The 12412-nt window shown below is 40.7% G+C and overlaps 4 protein-coding genes across 4 annotated transcripts; all 4 read left to right on the top strand.

The window, feature by feature from the left end:
• Positions 1-3290: 3290 nt before the first annotated feature.
• LOC115791064 (claudin-17-like) lies at positions 3291-4258 on the top strand. The gene is given in 3 exon segments (XM_030745156.1): positions 3291-3471; positions 3473-3530; positions 3533-4258. Coding segments are annotated over 3 exon segments (687 nt in total). The 5' UTR covers positions 3291-3318; the 3' UTR covers positions 4009-4258.
• A 984-nt stretch (positions 4259-5242) lies between these two features.
• Positions 5243-6651, top strand: LOC115790851 (claudin-8-like). The gene has a single exon (XM_030744822.1). The coding sequence runs from the start codon at positions 5309-5311 to the stop codon at positions 6209-6211; it is 903 nt and encodes a 300-aa protein (XP_030600682.1). The 5' UTR covers positions 5243-5308; the 3' UTR covers positions 6212-6651.
• Positions 6652-7598: 947 nt separating this feature from the next.
• cldn8.1 (claudin 8.1) lies at positions 7599-9721 on the top strand. Its single transcript, XM_030744616.1, has one exon. It carries the CDS (start codon positions 7683-7685, stop codon positions 8463-8465), a length of 783 nt encoding a protein of 260 aa, XP_030600476.1. The 5' UTR covers positions 7599-7682; the 3' UTR covers positions 8466-9721.
• A 176-nt stretch (positions 9722-9897) lies between these two features.
• LOC115790713 (claudin-8-like) lies at positions 9898-11217 on the top strand. The gene has a single exon (XM_030744615.1). The coding sequence runs from the start codon at positions 10056-10058 to the stop codon at positions 11109-11111; it is 1056 nt and encodes a 351-aa protein (XP_030600475.1). The 5' UTR covers positions 9898-10055; the 3' UTR covers positions 11112-11217.
• Positions 11218-12412: the final 1195 nt, after the last annotated feature.

The following is a 12412-nucleotide window of genomic DNA, read 5'->3' as shown; positions in this document are numbered from 1 at the left end:
TTTATAGACACCCCCCCCCTCACTTACAGAATCAAAAATAATTGGACAACTAACTGACAAGCAAATTAATGGCCAGGTGAAGCCTGTTCCCTCATTACTGAACCAATTAAGTAGATAGAAGACGTCAAGTTGATTTGGGTTGAAGTGTTGGACGATATGAAGTCCAACGATATGCTGATGCAAGCGGAGGATATTATTAGGCTGAAGAACTGAAATAAAACTATCAGAGAGACAGCAAAAACCTCTGGAGTGTCCAAATCAGCAATCTGGCACAAATGCATTGGTTAGCTCAGCAACACCAGAAGGACTGAAAGACCACAGAAGACAACTAAAGTGTAGCATCACAGATCATTTCCCTGCTTAAGAAAAATACCTTCACTACATCTAACCAAGCCAAGAAAATTCAAGCCGAAGGCGTATCACTGTCAAGGTCAACAATCAGGAGATGCCTTCATGAATACAGGGGGTTTGCAATAAGGTGCGAAGCACTGATTACTCTCAAGAACAAGAATGTCAGATTAGACTCTTTCTAAAAGAGCCTGCCCAGTTCTGGAAAAAGTTCTTTGGATGGATAAAACTAGGATTAAATTGTACCAGAAAGAGATAAGTATGGAGAAGGAAAGGAAAGCTCATGATCCAAAGCATACCAGATCATCTGTCAAACATGGTGGAGGCAATGTTACGGCATGGGCATGTATGGGTGCCAGTTTACTGATGATGTGACTGGTGATAGAAGTAGCAGGGTGAACTGTGAAGGGTACAGGGCTATATACTCTGGTCTAATTCAGCCAAGTTCTGCAAAACTGAAGAAAAGGGATGTTCCTCAATGTCAAGTCAGTCACCTGATCTTGACCCAACACAGCGTGCTTTTAAGTGGTTACATACCAAACTGAATGCAGAGACTCACAAAGAAGCAGCAACTAATGGAGGATGCAATAAAAGGCCTGGCAGCACCATCTCTGACGGCAGTCAGTGACTGCAAAGGATTTTCATCCAGATCAAAACAAAAATCCTTATATTTACAATGATGTTAGATGGTCCATATTTGATTTTCTGAAAAAAGGGACTATATGTATAAAAAAAATTACTGTAATTACTAAACAGTTAACGCAATGCTTCTATTTAAAAGCTTAAAGTCTGCACTTTAATCACAAAAATGGGCAAAATTACGACCATTGTGTAATTGTTGAAATAACTATGGGCCTAAATGTACAACAAAAAAAGGAGTCAGCAGGTGGGGCTGCTGTGTAGCATTAGGTATCAGGTACTTTTTAAAACTTGCTTTGTGTGTAATATCTAGAGGCAGACTACTCAACATTTCAATTAGTCTTTAAAACAGGGCGTTGCCTCGTGTTAGCTATGTAAAATAGGAAGTGGAAAACAACATTATAAGCTTGCTGTTAAAGCTTAAGATATTGTTTTGTACCATGTACAGAACATGTGGGATCTCAAACTACACAATACATTTTATAAAACAGAGAAATAACTTCACCAGTTACCCACAGTTCAGAATTTTTGGATTAATTTCAGTTTTTACAAGTCTTCATTTGAAGTAGTTCACCACACTTTGTCATCTAGTACATTTGTACAAATATTAGCTCTAAATTAATGTATTAATACTGTACTGTACAAATATTACTACTAATATTAGTACATTTTATAAATAGAACTTTTGAAGTCAAAAATTAGAGTTAACCTGTTTATACACCGCTTATAGATAATGCTTAACATCTCTAAGGAAGTGCCCGCTCGCCACTCTGACGTATATGGTTGTTTCATGTGACGCTGGCACGCCAGTACTAGCCGACAATCTCAGCATTCGTGTCAGACTTTTAGATTTTAAATGTTGAAGACACTGATGTATTCACAGTGGATTAGCAGTAATAAACATATTAGGAATAACACCTTATACAGCTGCAATTTATACATTAGCTCAGTTTTATGGTAAAAGTGTTCATGTTTTTAGCTGTAATGAAAAGCAGAAGCCAAGTGACTGACAGATTGACAGCTGAACACCTACACAGAATGATATTAAATTCATCACAGATTTCTCTAACATTTGGTGGTTCCAGCTTCTCATGTATGAAGATTTCCTTTGTTTTTTTTCTGTCTTATACACTGTCTTGTACACCAGAAAGGTAAAGATATCTTATTTAGCTTTAGGAAAGTGTGATGACTGCATTAACTGTTGTATCAAATTTTAAAGACTAAACTAGGCTCCAGGAATTTGTAATTTACATTCAGCCGCTGGCAAACATTTCTTCTCTTGCTCGTGCCACGCTGCAACCACTAACTTGCACCATTTAATCTTAGTTCAATCATTTTTTTAAAAATTTCTAAACACTAAATTGACAGCAGTGAATACGAACAGCAACGCGGGTTTCTTCTCAGCTGCAGGTTTCTCTGTATACCAGCATATCTGTTGACTTTCAAAGCAGCTGAGGATGTGACGATGGTATCACTCAGCAAACTTGTTCAGCAGGTTTTACAGTTTCTGTTCCTGTTTTATGACCTCTCCCAAAACATCTCTCTCTCTGTTGTACCATTCTTCTTTGCCTCGCCTACTTCTCAGAAACAAGGTGAGCAACAGGTTGTTGCTGTCCTAGAACAAATCAGGTTTAAATAAAGGAGCGCTTTTTCACTCTGAAATCCCCTATTGTTGTTTCCTCTTCACCTGATATCAGACGAATCTCCCTTTTAAAGACTAAAATCTTCTAAAGTTTAAGTTAAAATTGTGATTTTAATGAAGTCATTTTACTACTTTATTGGCAGCATAATACACAAAACTCAACACACTGCAGAACTTAACTGAATTTTCCTTGCATCTGATGTATTGCGTGTGCACACACACACACACACACACACACACAGCAGTAGATGTGAATGTGAGTTCTTGTTGCTGGGAAATGGGACCATCTGCATGTAGTCATCTGTATGTGGGCTTGCATTGAAAACAATGAGCATGTGTTGCCTCTGAGGATGACCACACGCGCCTTTTTTTCCTCTGGGATTTCTCTCCATTTTCAATAAGCAGATTTATTGCTGTTAATTTCAAGGCATTACTTATAATACTTTAAGGCTGTGTTTGAAACCTTGTGGTAGTCAAATCAAACTTTGTTCACGTTACCACAGTCATTCTTGCAAAGAAAAAAAAAGCCTATGTAATGTATAGCTAACAATCTGATAAACTGAAACCAGTAGGATAACATTACGCAAAATGCTGATACTATCACAGATCTAGAGCTCTGTAAAAGCGATGCACTGAGCTGTGTTTTTACGAGACAGGAGAAGTGAGTCGAAACTTTTGTCCTCTGAACGATGCAGGCGAAGTCGGAGATTTTAGCACTGGTCTTGGGCGCCATCGGGCTGTGTGGGACAATAGCCACCACTGCTCTGCCCACATGGAAGATTTCTGCCTTCATTGGTGCCAACATCATTGTCATGGAGGAACTCTGGGAGGGCTTGTGGATGAAACTGCTACAGACAAGCCAACATTAACATGCAGTGCAAGGTTTATGACTCACTGCTAATTCTCCACCAGAGCTGCAGGCTGCGAGGGGGCTCATGTGTGTCTCCATAGTCCTGGTTGTCATTTCCTTGGTCCTCACAGGATGTGGGAGCCAGAAGAACAGCTGCTTAGGTGATAATTTAAAGAGCAAGAACATCATCTTGGCCTTGGGGGGGAGTGTGTTCCTGCTTTCCTTTTTGACCACACTCATCCCTGTGAGCTGGGTGGCCCATACTGTCATCAGTAACTTCTACAACCCAACACTGCTGGATGCTCAGAAGCGAGAGATTGGGCAGGCACTCTTCATCGGCTGGGCCACCTCTGGCGTTCTGCTCATCACCGGGATCATTGTGCTGTTTAGATTTAGCAAACGCAGAAGAAAGGAAGAGCAGCTCTACAATGAAACCTATTATATGGTGGAAAGGGATGAACAGAAAGGCCACAGTGTCGACCTTTCGAGGACACAATCTAGTTTTCAAAAGCATCAGGAATATGTGTAAACTGCTGTATGCAAATTACAAATTAGATGCCTCTAAAAATGATCTACTTATGAACAGCATGTATTTATTTTAATCACAATGACTGCTTGAATCAATCATGTATGTTCCATTTATATTGTGCAATATTTGTATGGTTTGCAGTTGCACCAAAATATTGGGTAAATGCTGATCATGGATGAGTAATAGCACCTGAGAACGCTGTCTGCTCTGCCATCAATGTGTTTAAATAAGTATTTTCCTTGTTGCAAGTCTGGATGGTCAAGCCCTTTTTTTGTGCTTATTAATGATTTTCTCTACTGACACAAATGTAACTGCATGACTGTTTGACTTCACTGCATAATAATCTCATTAACCAAGTCAACCAATATTTTATTAAAAGTTTGAATTCAGCCTGTTTTTGTGATTGTGTGTTTTTATTAAAAATAGTGCATCATTTTACAGGAAGCAACATCCCAAACACTCCAGATACCTCCCAGCTCCATTTCTACATTGTTTTTCCTTGTACTAAAAACCTAATGTGAAAAAGCAAAAACAGAGAACACATTAAGTGCACGATTTTCCTGTTTGACCGAACAGAAACTAAAATGTTTCTGTGGCAGCAACAAGGTGAGTGTGGCTCAGTGTTATATTGATATCAGTGCTCCTCAGGTTTCTGTGCACAACACCTTCTTAATCAGCTCATCTAACATGCAGAGAAGCAGCGAGCTTCACATCTGAGGTCATCCTATTGTCTCTCAAACTGAGAGCTGATACGATGATTCCTATCAACCTATCAGTCGTTTCCTATGGTCACGAGTGCAGCCGCCACCTGCAAATAGATACATATTTGTAGGTGGATGCTGCAGTTGTTAGATTTGTTTTATTTACATTTTTATCCTTTCAAAGATAAAACTGGCCACACGTTTCATTAGTTAATTTTGACTTGGAGCATATAATAGTATGCTAATGTGTTAAAAGGGTCAGAAACATACTTTGATCAACTTTGATCTATTTAAAATAATGTGATTGTTTTTAATCGCTGTGGTAACAAGAAGATTTAGTGATTTTAAAATCACTAAAAACTAAAAGCTTGATTATCAGTACTGGAGGTTTCGACTGTATTCAAAACAACCAACATGCCTTTCTGTGTCCGCATTTATCTGATGGCTTTGAAGCAGCTTAACCAGTAAGGCTGCATTGCATCGTTAGCATAGTTCTTGAGGGTGTATAAGTTCCTCAACTTGTTCTTCTCCTCAGATTTGTCTCTTTAACAGTGTGAGTGCAGCCCGAGGTTGAGCTCAAGCTCTCTGTGTTAGCCACGATGGCCTCTTACATTGCTTACAGTGGCTACAGCAAGCCACCCCAATCTTATGTCGGCAGTTACTACGATAAGAAGGCGCCTCAGACCTACGGAGATTACCCAGACTCTATAGAAGAGGAAAAGCTGAAAAATGAGAAGCGGAAACATCGAAATGCCATCTGCTGTGAGGTAGTGGCTCTCATCATTGGCTTCATTGGACTCATCGGCGTCGCGGCCGTGACAGGCCTGCCGATGTGGAAGGTAACGGCCTTTATTCAGGAGAACATTATTGTGATGGAGACCCGCTGGGAGGGCTTGTGGATGAACTGCTACAGACAAGCCAACATCAGAATGCAGTGTAAGGTTTATGATTCCCTGCTGTTTCTGCCTCCGGACCTTCAGGCTGCCAGAGGTCTGATGTGCAGCTCTGTGGCTCTGACCGCCTTCGCCCTCATTGTTTCAGCAGTGGGGATGAAATGCACCAAAGTGGTGGACCATCGGGCTCGTACCAAGCACATTGTTCTTGTGTCTGGAGGCTGCCTGTTCCTCCTGGGCTGTCTTACAACCTTAATCCCTGTGTCTTGGACTGGCCATGTTATCATCAGGGATTTTTACGACCCTCTACTGATCGATGCCCAGCGCAGGGAACTTGGGGAGGCTCTCTACATTGGCTGGGTGACCTCAGCGTTGCTTTTCAGTGCCGGAGTGATCCTGCTTTGCCGTCACGCTCCCCGCGTGGACACCGACGAGAGGATTCTGTACAACCCCGGAGGAAGCATCTACCAACCTGGATACACAAATCAGCCATACACAAATCAGCCATACACAAATCAGCCATACACATACCAGCCAGCGTACACCTACCAGCCTGCTTACTCTGCACCTCCACCGGGATCTGTGGTATACACGCCAAGTCAATACTAGACATTTGTGGATTTTTTTTTTTTTTTTTTTTAAACTTGCCAAAATTTGGCACATTTGATGAGGTGAACTGACTGACACTGGCGCACACTGGAAACAGCCCGATATTTCTTTACGTTATCAGAGTGTCCTGCAGGGACTAAAGATCATTAAGGGCCTGACGGTGTCTTAATGATCTGTTTTGGATTACTGTATTCCTTGGTTTCTACCCATTTATTTAATTTACATTAAAGTACATTCTGGCAGAGTGTAATCTGTAATATTACAACAGTTACATGCTGAGATCATTGTCTTCACAGCTTCTGCTGACTTCCTCCTGAAGAGCAAATATTATATAATATTTTCAGATTATATACCTTCATGTGAGTTTTCTTCACTACTGTTGTAAATATACATGCTGTACATGCTTCAAAAATGTTATGTGTCTTTTTCTAATAAAATAAATGGCTGGTAAAAAAAACCAAACAAACCCAATCTTGTTGAATTTTTTCCTTTCAACGTCTACTGAAACAGGACACGGCTGATCAAGTGAGTTTTAGGATGATCAGCGTCTCAGTCATCTTAAATTTGTTGTAGTTTTTTCTTTTTTTTAAATCCAAGAGAAACCGCACTTATGTCCCTCTCTGGTGAGCAAACGTAAAGTTATGTAGTCCCTATTGTTATCAGTAGAGATGTGCCTAAACTGGTAAAACCAGGCTGTTCACACATTATACAAACCTACCAGGAGACTGACACGAGACCCGGACGAGAAATCCAACACTGACAATGTGTAACATTTTGTATCCGTGCATTAACAAACTCCCTTAAAGCAAAGCATAATATATGAGAATATTTTTAGAAGACAGATTAGTCTCTCTTTATAGTACTTACATGTGCACAACCAATAAAATGTCAACCATTTGTCATAGTTTATGCCGGCTTGTTTTTTCCCCCCTTTGTCTACTTTTCATATTCTGATTGTTTAAAAGTGCACATTTGCAGAGAAACAGTTTTGTCTTGTTGCTGTGGTTTTGTGTCTCCAGTACCATACATGCCCTGTAACACAAGTCGCTCCAAATATTAAAAAGTTAACTGGTAATACATTAACAGAATTTTTTTTTACGCGCAGCTGGACAATTTTTAACTCTGCCCTCTGCTAATAAACACCTCACTGTTCTGTCTTCTTGTAAAGTGAGGCCCGGGAATGTAAACTGAAACTTCTGAATAAACAAAAGCGGTAGCTTAGAGCTGCTCTGGGTTTGTTGTAAAAAGAAAAAAGGCCCAGGAGATTCAGTTTCCTAGGAACAGGTCACAATTCCCACTCCCTCCCCGTTCTGTCCACAGGGAGGAGGGTGTACAGGTGAACATAAACCTCCTCCTCCTCCTCATGGATGAAAAGCCGCTCCATAGAGGAAAGCCACTGCTTCCTACAACTGTCACACTGTGTCCACACACTATTGCTCCCATGAGCTTGGATGAGTAAGAGGACAGCAGAATGGCAAACTCAGCACTGGAGATTGTGGGTCTTTCACTAACCCTGATCGGACTGATCGGGGCAGCAGCGAGCACTGGGATGCCCATGTGGCGCGTCACAGCCTTCATTGGGGAAAATATTATCGTGTTTGAGACCCGGTACGAGGGATTGTGGATGAACTGCTACCGACAGGCAAACATCAGGATGCAGTGTAAGGTGTACGACTCCCTCCTGGCCCTGACCCCTGACCTGCAGGCGGCAAGGGGGCTAATGTGCTGCGCTGTGGCACTGGGTGGTCTTGGTCTGCTGATCAGTCTGATAGGCTTGCAGTGCACATCGTGCATCCGAAACAACGATCGAGCTAAGCGGGTAGTCCTCATCATTGCTGGTACCATGATCTTAATGAGCTGCATTTGCGTCCTCATCCCCGTGTCCTGGACGGGTCACGCCATTATCACCGACTTCTACAACCCCCTGCTGCTCGACGCCCAGCGCAGGGAGCTCGGGGAGGCTCTCTACATCGGCTGGGTGTCTGCTGCTTTCTTGTTCGCTGGAGGATGCATGTTTGCTTTCTGTAATCCACGACCTGAAGACACAGACTCAGAGAGGTACCTGTACTCCAAGAGCTCAGACTATTCAGTCTACCCTCCACAGCAGCTACAGCCTCTGCAGCCTCAACAGCTGGTGATGCTTCCCCAACCACGACCTCAGCCGATGCTGTCAAGGCACCCATCAACAATCTACAGCTACCAGTCCAGATATCCCTCCATACACAGTGCACATAGTGGGATGGCTTATCTCTGAACATCTCTCTTGAATTCAGATTGGAATTTATGCATTTCAGGTTAAAAGAAAATCTTGCAATCACTGTTTCCATTACTTTTATGCATGAAATGAAATTTTATACCGACAGCCTTTTATTTTGTACACACGATTAACAATTTTTAATATTTATGTTGTATATTACAATTTTATTCAGTCTTTAACCACTGAAAATTCAAGGCAATTTACTGTTAAACATGCACTTTGTTAATGGGTCATATGATTGCAGAATGAGAGGAGCTGAAAATACATTTACTGCTTCAGTCATTTCAAACAAACTGTTCCTTAACTTTAAAAAACATTGGTGTGTCTGAGATGTTCTTTTCTTTTTTTAATCATTACTAATTAGTTTTAACCAGTATTAATAATACGTGGTACAGAAAAGGAAAAACTAAAGCAGGTGTGTTTAAAGTCTAACAAACGCACAACGCTTTGTGTGGAATGAAAGGAAGAAAAAGTAGATGTTCATTATGGATTATCAGGATTTCACTGGAAAGTAAATGCTTTATTGGGGAAAGACCGAGCTACTCAAAACTTTAATCCGAAAACAACTGCGAGTCTGATTAAGTGTGGCAAGATGTCCTGATAAGGAGCAAATAGGTCGCTACATTAACATGAAATGTCGGCTTAAGGCTGCTTGTTTAAGGTGTGGCTTTGGATGCAGCCTAGCCAGATGGTTACAAGGAAGCCAGAGAAATGACAGCATGATCATATGATCCAAATTTGCAAGTCACTTTGAATGGAAAAGCAAACAGCTCAAGGCCAATACGTCTCTAGTTCATTTCTGTGTGTTGATCACTTCTCTCTTTGTTCAACAGAGTTTTACTTTCTAAACTAACAGGTCGCTTCATTTCAGTTTTAGTAAGCTCAAAGGCAAACTGCAAAATAAAAACAGTAATATCACGGCTGTTTTGTAATGCAAATATTTGTGACGTACGGGAAATGTTTTGTTTATCGTTGCTTGAGGTTACGCCATGTCTTATAAATCCTGGAGCGATATGCAATGCATGTTGACAATTTAAACTCAGTTACAGTAAATGTCATCTGGGGCAAAGTGTAACTGTATTTGGACTGTGTCATGTTAGCCCACTCTGATTTCATTATCCTAAAGGCCATCTCTGCTCCCCTGTGGACAATACAAGAACAACACGAGCTGTACTGAACTGTGCCATACTCACGTTTGCTTCTCAATTTGTACCACATGTAGAGAATAAGAAAACATGGTAACTAATAAAAAAAAAGCAGTTCTTAGCTCTTGGTGTGGTGTTGCCTTGCTTTGTGTGTACACTGTTGGAGAAACTGATGACTGACCCTTATTGCCTGAGGAACTATAAACACAAAATAAGCAGACCTTCTCTTACCTTCATCCCTGTGAGCCAACCAGGTGACTGCAAAACATATTTCCCATAACAAACTGCCTCTTGCAACAAACAGACTGTATCACAGGAGAACCTCGCTGTCTCGGAAGTCTGTTTTCTTTCTCGGAGATATACTAAATACTCAGAATTTGGTGTGGACAAGAGTCATTCTAATTTTGGATTTAAACACAACTGGCGCTTTGGAGATTGAACCATGATTCAAGGTGCTTCTGAGCTAGCTGCAATATGCGTGGGCCTGGTTGGTTTGATCGGCGCGTCGGCTGCCACGGGGTTGCCTATGTGGAAGGTGACCGCATTCATCGGAGAAAACATAATTGTGATGGAAACCCGATGGGAAGGCTTGTGGATGAACTGCTACAGACAAGCCAACATCAGGATGCAGTGTAAGGTTTATGACTCCCTGCTGTATCTGCCCCCTGAATTACAGGCTGCCAGGGGTCTGATGTGCACTGCTACGGCCTTTTCAGCACTAGGGCTGCTTGTTGCTCTGGCGGGGATGCGATGCGTGTCCTGTATTCAGGGTAATGATAGAGCTAAGACCATTATATTGATGGTTGCAGGGGTTATGCAGTTCATGGCCTGCATCTGCGTCTTTATCCCTGTGTCGTGGACAGGTCATGCCATCATTAGCGATTTTTACAATCCTTTGCTGATTAATGCCCAGAGAAGGGAGCTCGGAGAGGCCCTTTACATCGGATGGGTAACAGGTGCTGTGCTTTTCGCCTCATCTATGTTGTTTGTCTGCCGCCGTATACCCAAAGAAAAAAGCTCGTTTAATGTGCACCAGCCACCAAACTTCCAAAATTATAAGCCAACACCCAACAACCCAGCTCCGGTGGATTATCATCCCCTCTCCACTCTTTCCAGCTTTCAGTCGATTTCCTCTGTTGGACAAAATGCTGCAGTGCCACTGCAAAATGTCACTCCAATGAAGGCAAATAATGGAGTAGTTGTCAACCCTGTCGTTTATAACCTGGCTCCCCAAGAAAATGCAGCACTGTTATATCAAGGCAGCATGGCTCACTCCTCCTCAGTGCGGAGCTCTAACCATGGCGGCAGCTTGTATACTCTGGGGAACTCCTTATACATCAGCCAAAACGCCACACCATGCTCACTCATTCCTGCCCCCACCGCATCCTACCAGTCCAGCTTCCATCCAGTTCGACAAAATCCTTTTCTCATAGCATATGAAGAACCGAGAGTTCAACCATTGCCTCACTGTGGGACAAGAGGTAGTGTATACATATAAGGAAGTTTTTGTAGATAGAAGTACAAGGCCTTCATACTCTTCTCGACAACAAGGACAAAACCGCTGTTATTAGTGTAAATAAAAATTAATCTTTGTATGGGGTTATTTCCACAAAAGAACCAAAACATAAAAACATAAGAAATCATTAGTTTGGAACATTAAAGCTTTATGTTTTGCAAATTTTTGAAGCCATTTGTTCAATAATCTCAAAAGTTGTTATAGTTATCATTGTGCTCCTGGGGTTTTTTTTTCTTTGTCTTTTGCTATCATGATGTATTTTCCACAAGCTAGATATATAAACAGATTGTCATCGTTATCAGTTTGTCTTAGCAATGATCATTAAAACTGCATTTTAATTTACAAAGTAGTTGGTAGGTGTTATTTTGTAAAATGCAGCATTTCACTCTTTGGCTTCTGCACAGACTGTTTATATTTCCCAGAGAGGGAGCAGTTTTCCAAAGATAGCAGTTAGGGGAGAGCGGGGGTACATTATCCTCTGTGGGGGCTGCACACCTGTTAAAAATGTTCTTCCCTGCATTTTGCCCATCTTTGATTGTGGAACAGACATTTTATGGTGCAGGAAAAAACATTTGAAAATAAACTTTTCTGAGAAAACTCAATTAAATTTGTTGTTTTAAAATGTATTCTGTTCAATAACAGGCACTAAATATCCATTTATGTCAAACTACATTACAACTGGAAAAAAAGAGAAATTAAAGCTGCTAAAAATGACATGTATGTACATTGCTTAACAAGTTTATTAGACTACATGTGAATAAAAACAAAAACACAGAAATCTATCTAAAACTTTTTTAAATGACTAAATTCACTGAACCAAATTCATGTGAGCCGACACGCTGGACTTCTCTGAGCAGTCAGAAATTAATCAAGCGTAATATTCAACCATTAAAACTAATTTTTTCTGTTCAGGAATGCAATAAATAACTAATTTGGCATCCCAATAAAAAAACAAAAACAACAACAACGTGCTTTACTATTTTTTCAGCTTTTTTGTAAAGCAATAAATTTGAAAATTCAACAATTATATTTTTACATCAAAAATATTTCACTTAAAGAGCTTCCACATGATGGTAGATCAAATATCACAGAAACATTAAAAAAAATTATATATATTTTGGTCGTTACCAATACTGTTAATAACCCCTACATTGGGTGGTGGTCTAACAAATTTATATGAATTGTGTAAACAACATTAATTACATCATGTGTTGGGATTACTGCTCAACAAAAAAAAAATTAATTATATGCTGACAATTAAAATGTCCTGACAAACAAATGGC

This window comes from Archocentrus centrarchus, chromosome 13 (assembly GCF_007364275.1).
Source record: "Archocentrus centrarchus isolate MPI-CPG fArcCen1 chromosome 13, fArcCen1, whole genome shotgun sequence".
NCBI classification, from domain to species: Eukaryota; Metazoa; Chordata; class Actinopteri; order Cichliformes; family Cichlidae; genus Archocentrus; species Archocentrus centrarchus.
The sequence above is the reverse complement of the archived record's forward strand: the minus strand, read 5'-3'. Positions and strand labels throughout refer to the sequence as shown.

What these genes read in the sequence shown, in the direction of transcription:
- LOC115790851 (XM_030744822.1), top strand. Translation starts at nt 5,309, where the DNA reads ATGGCCTCTTACATTGCTTACAGTGGCTACAGCAAGCCACCCCAATCT.
- cldn8.1 (XM_030744616.1), top strand. Translation starts at nt 7,683, where the DNA reads ATGGCAAACTCAGCACTGGAGATTGTGGGTCTTTCACTAACCCTGATC.
- LOC115790713 (XM_030744615.1), top strand. Translation starts at nt 10,056, where the DNA reads ATGATTCAAGGTGCTTCTGAGCTAGCTGCAATATGCGTGGGCCTGGTT.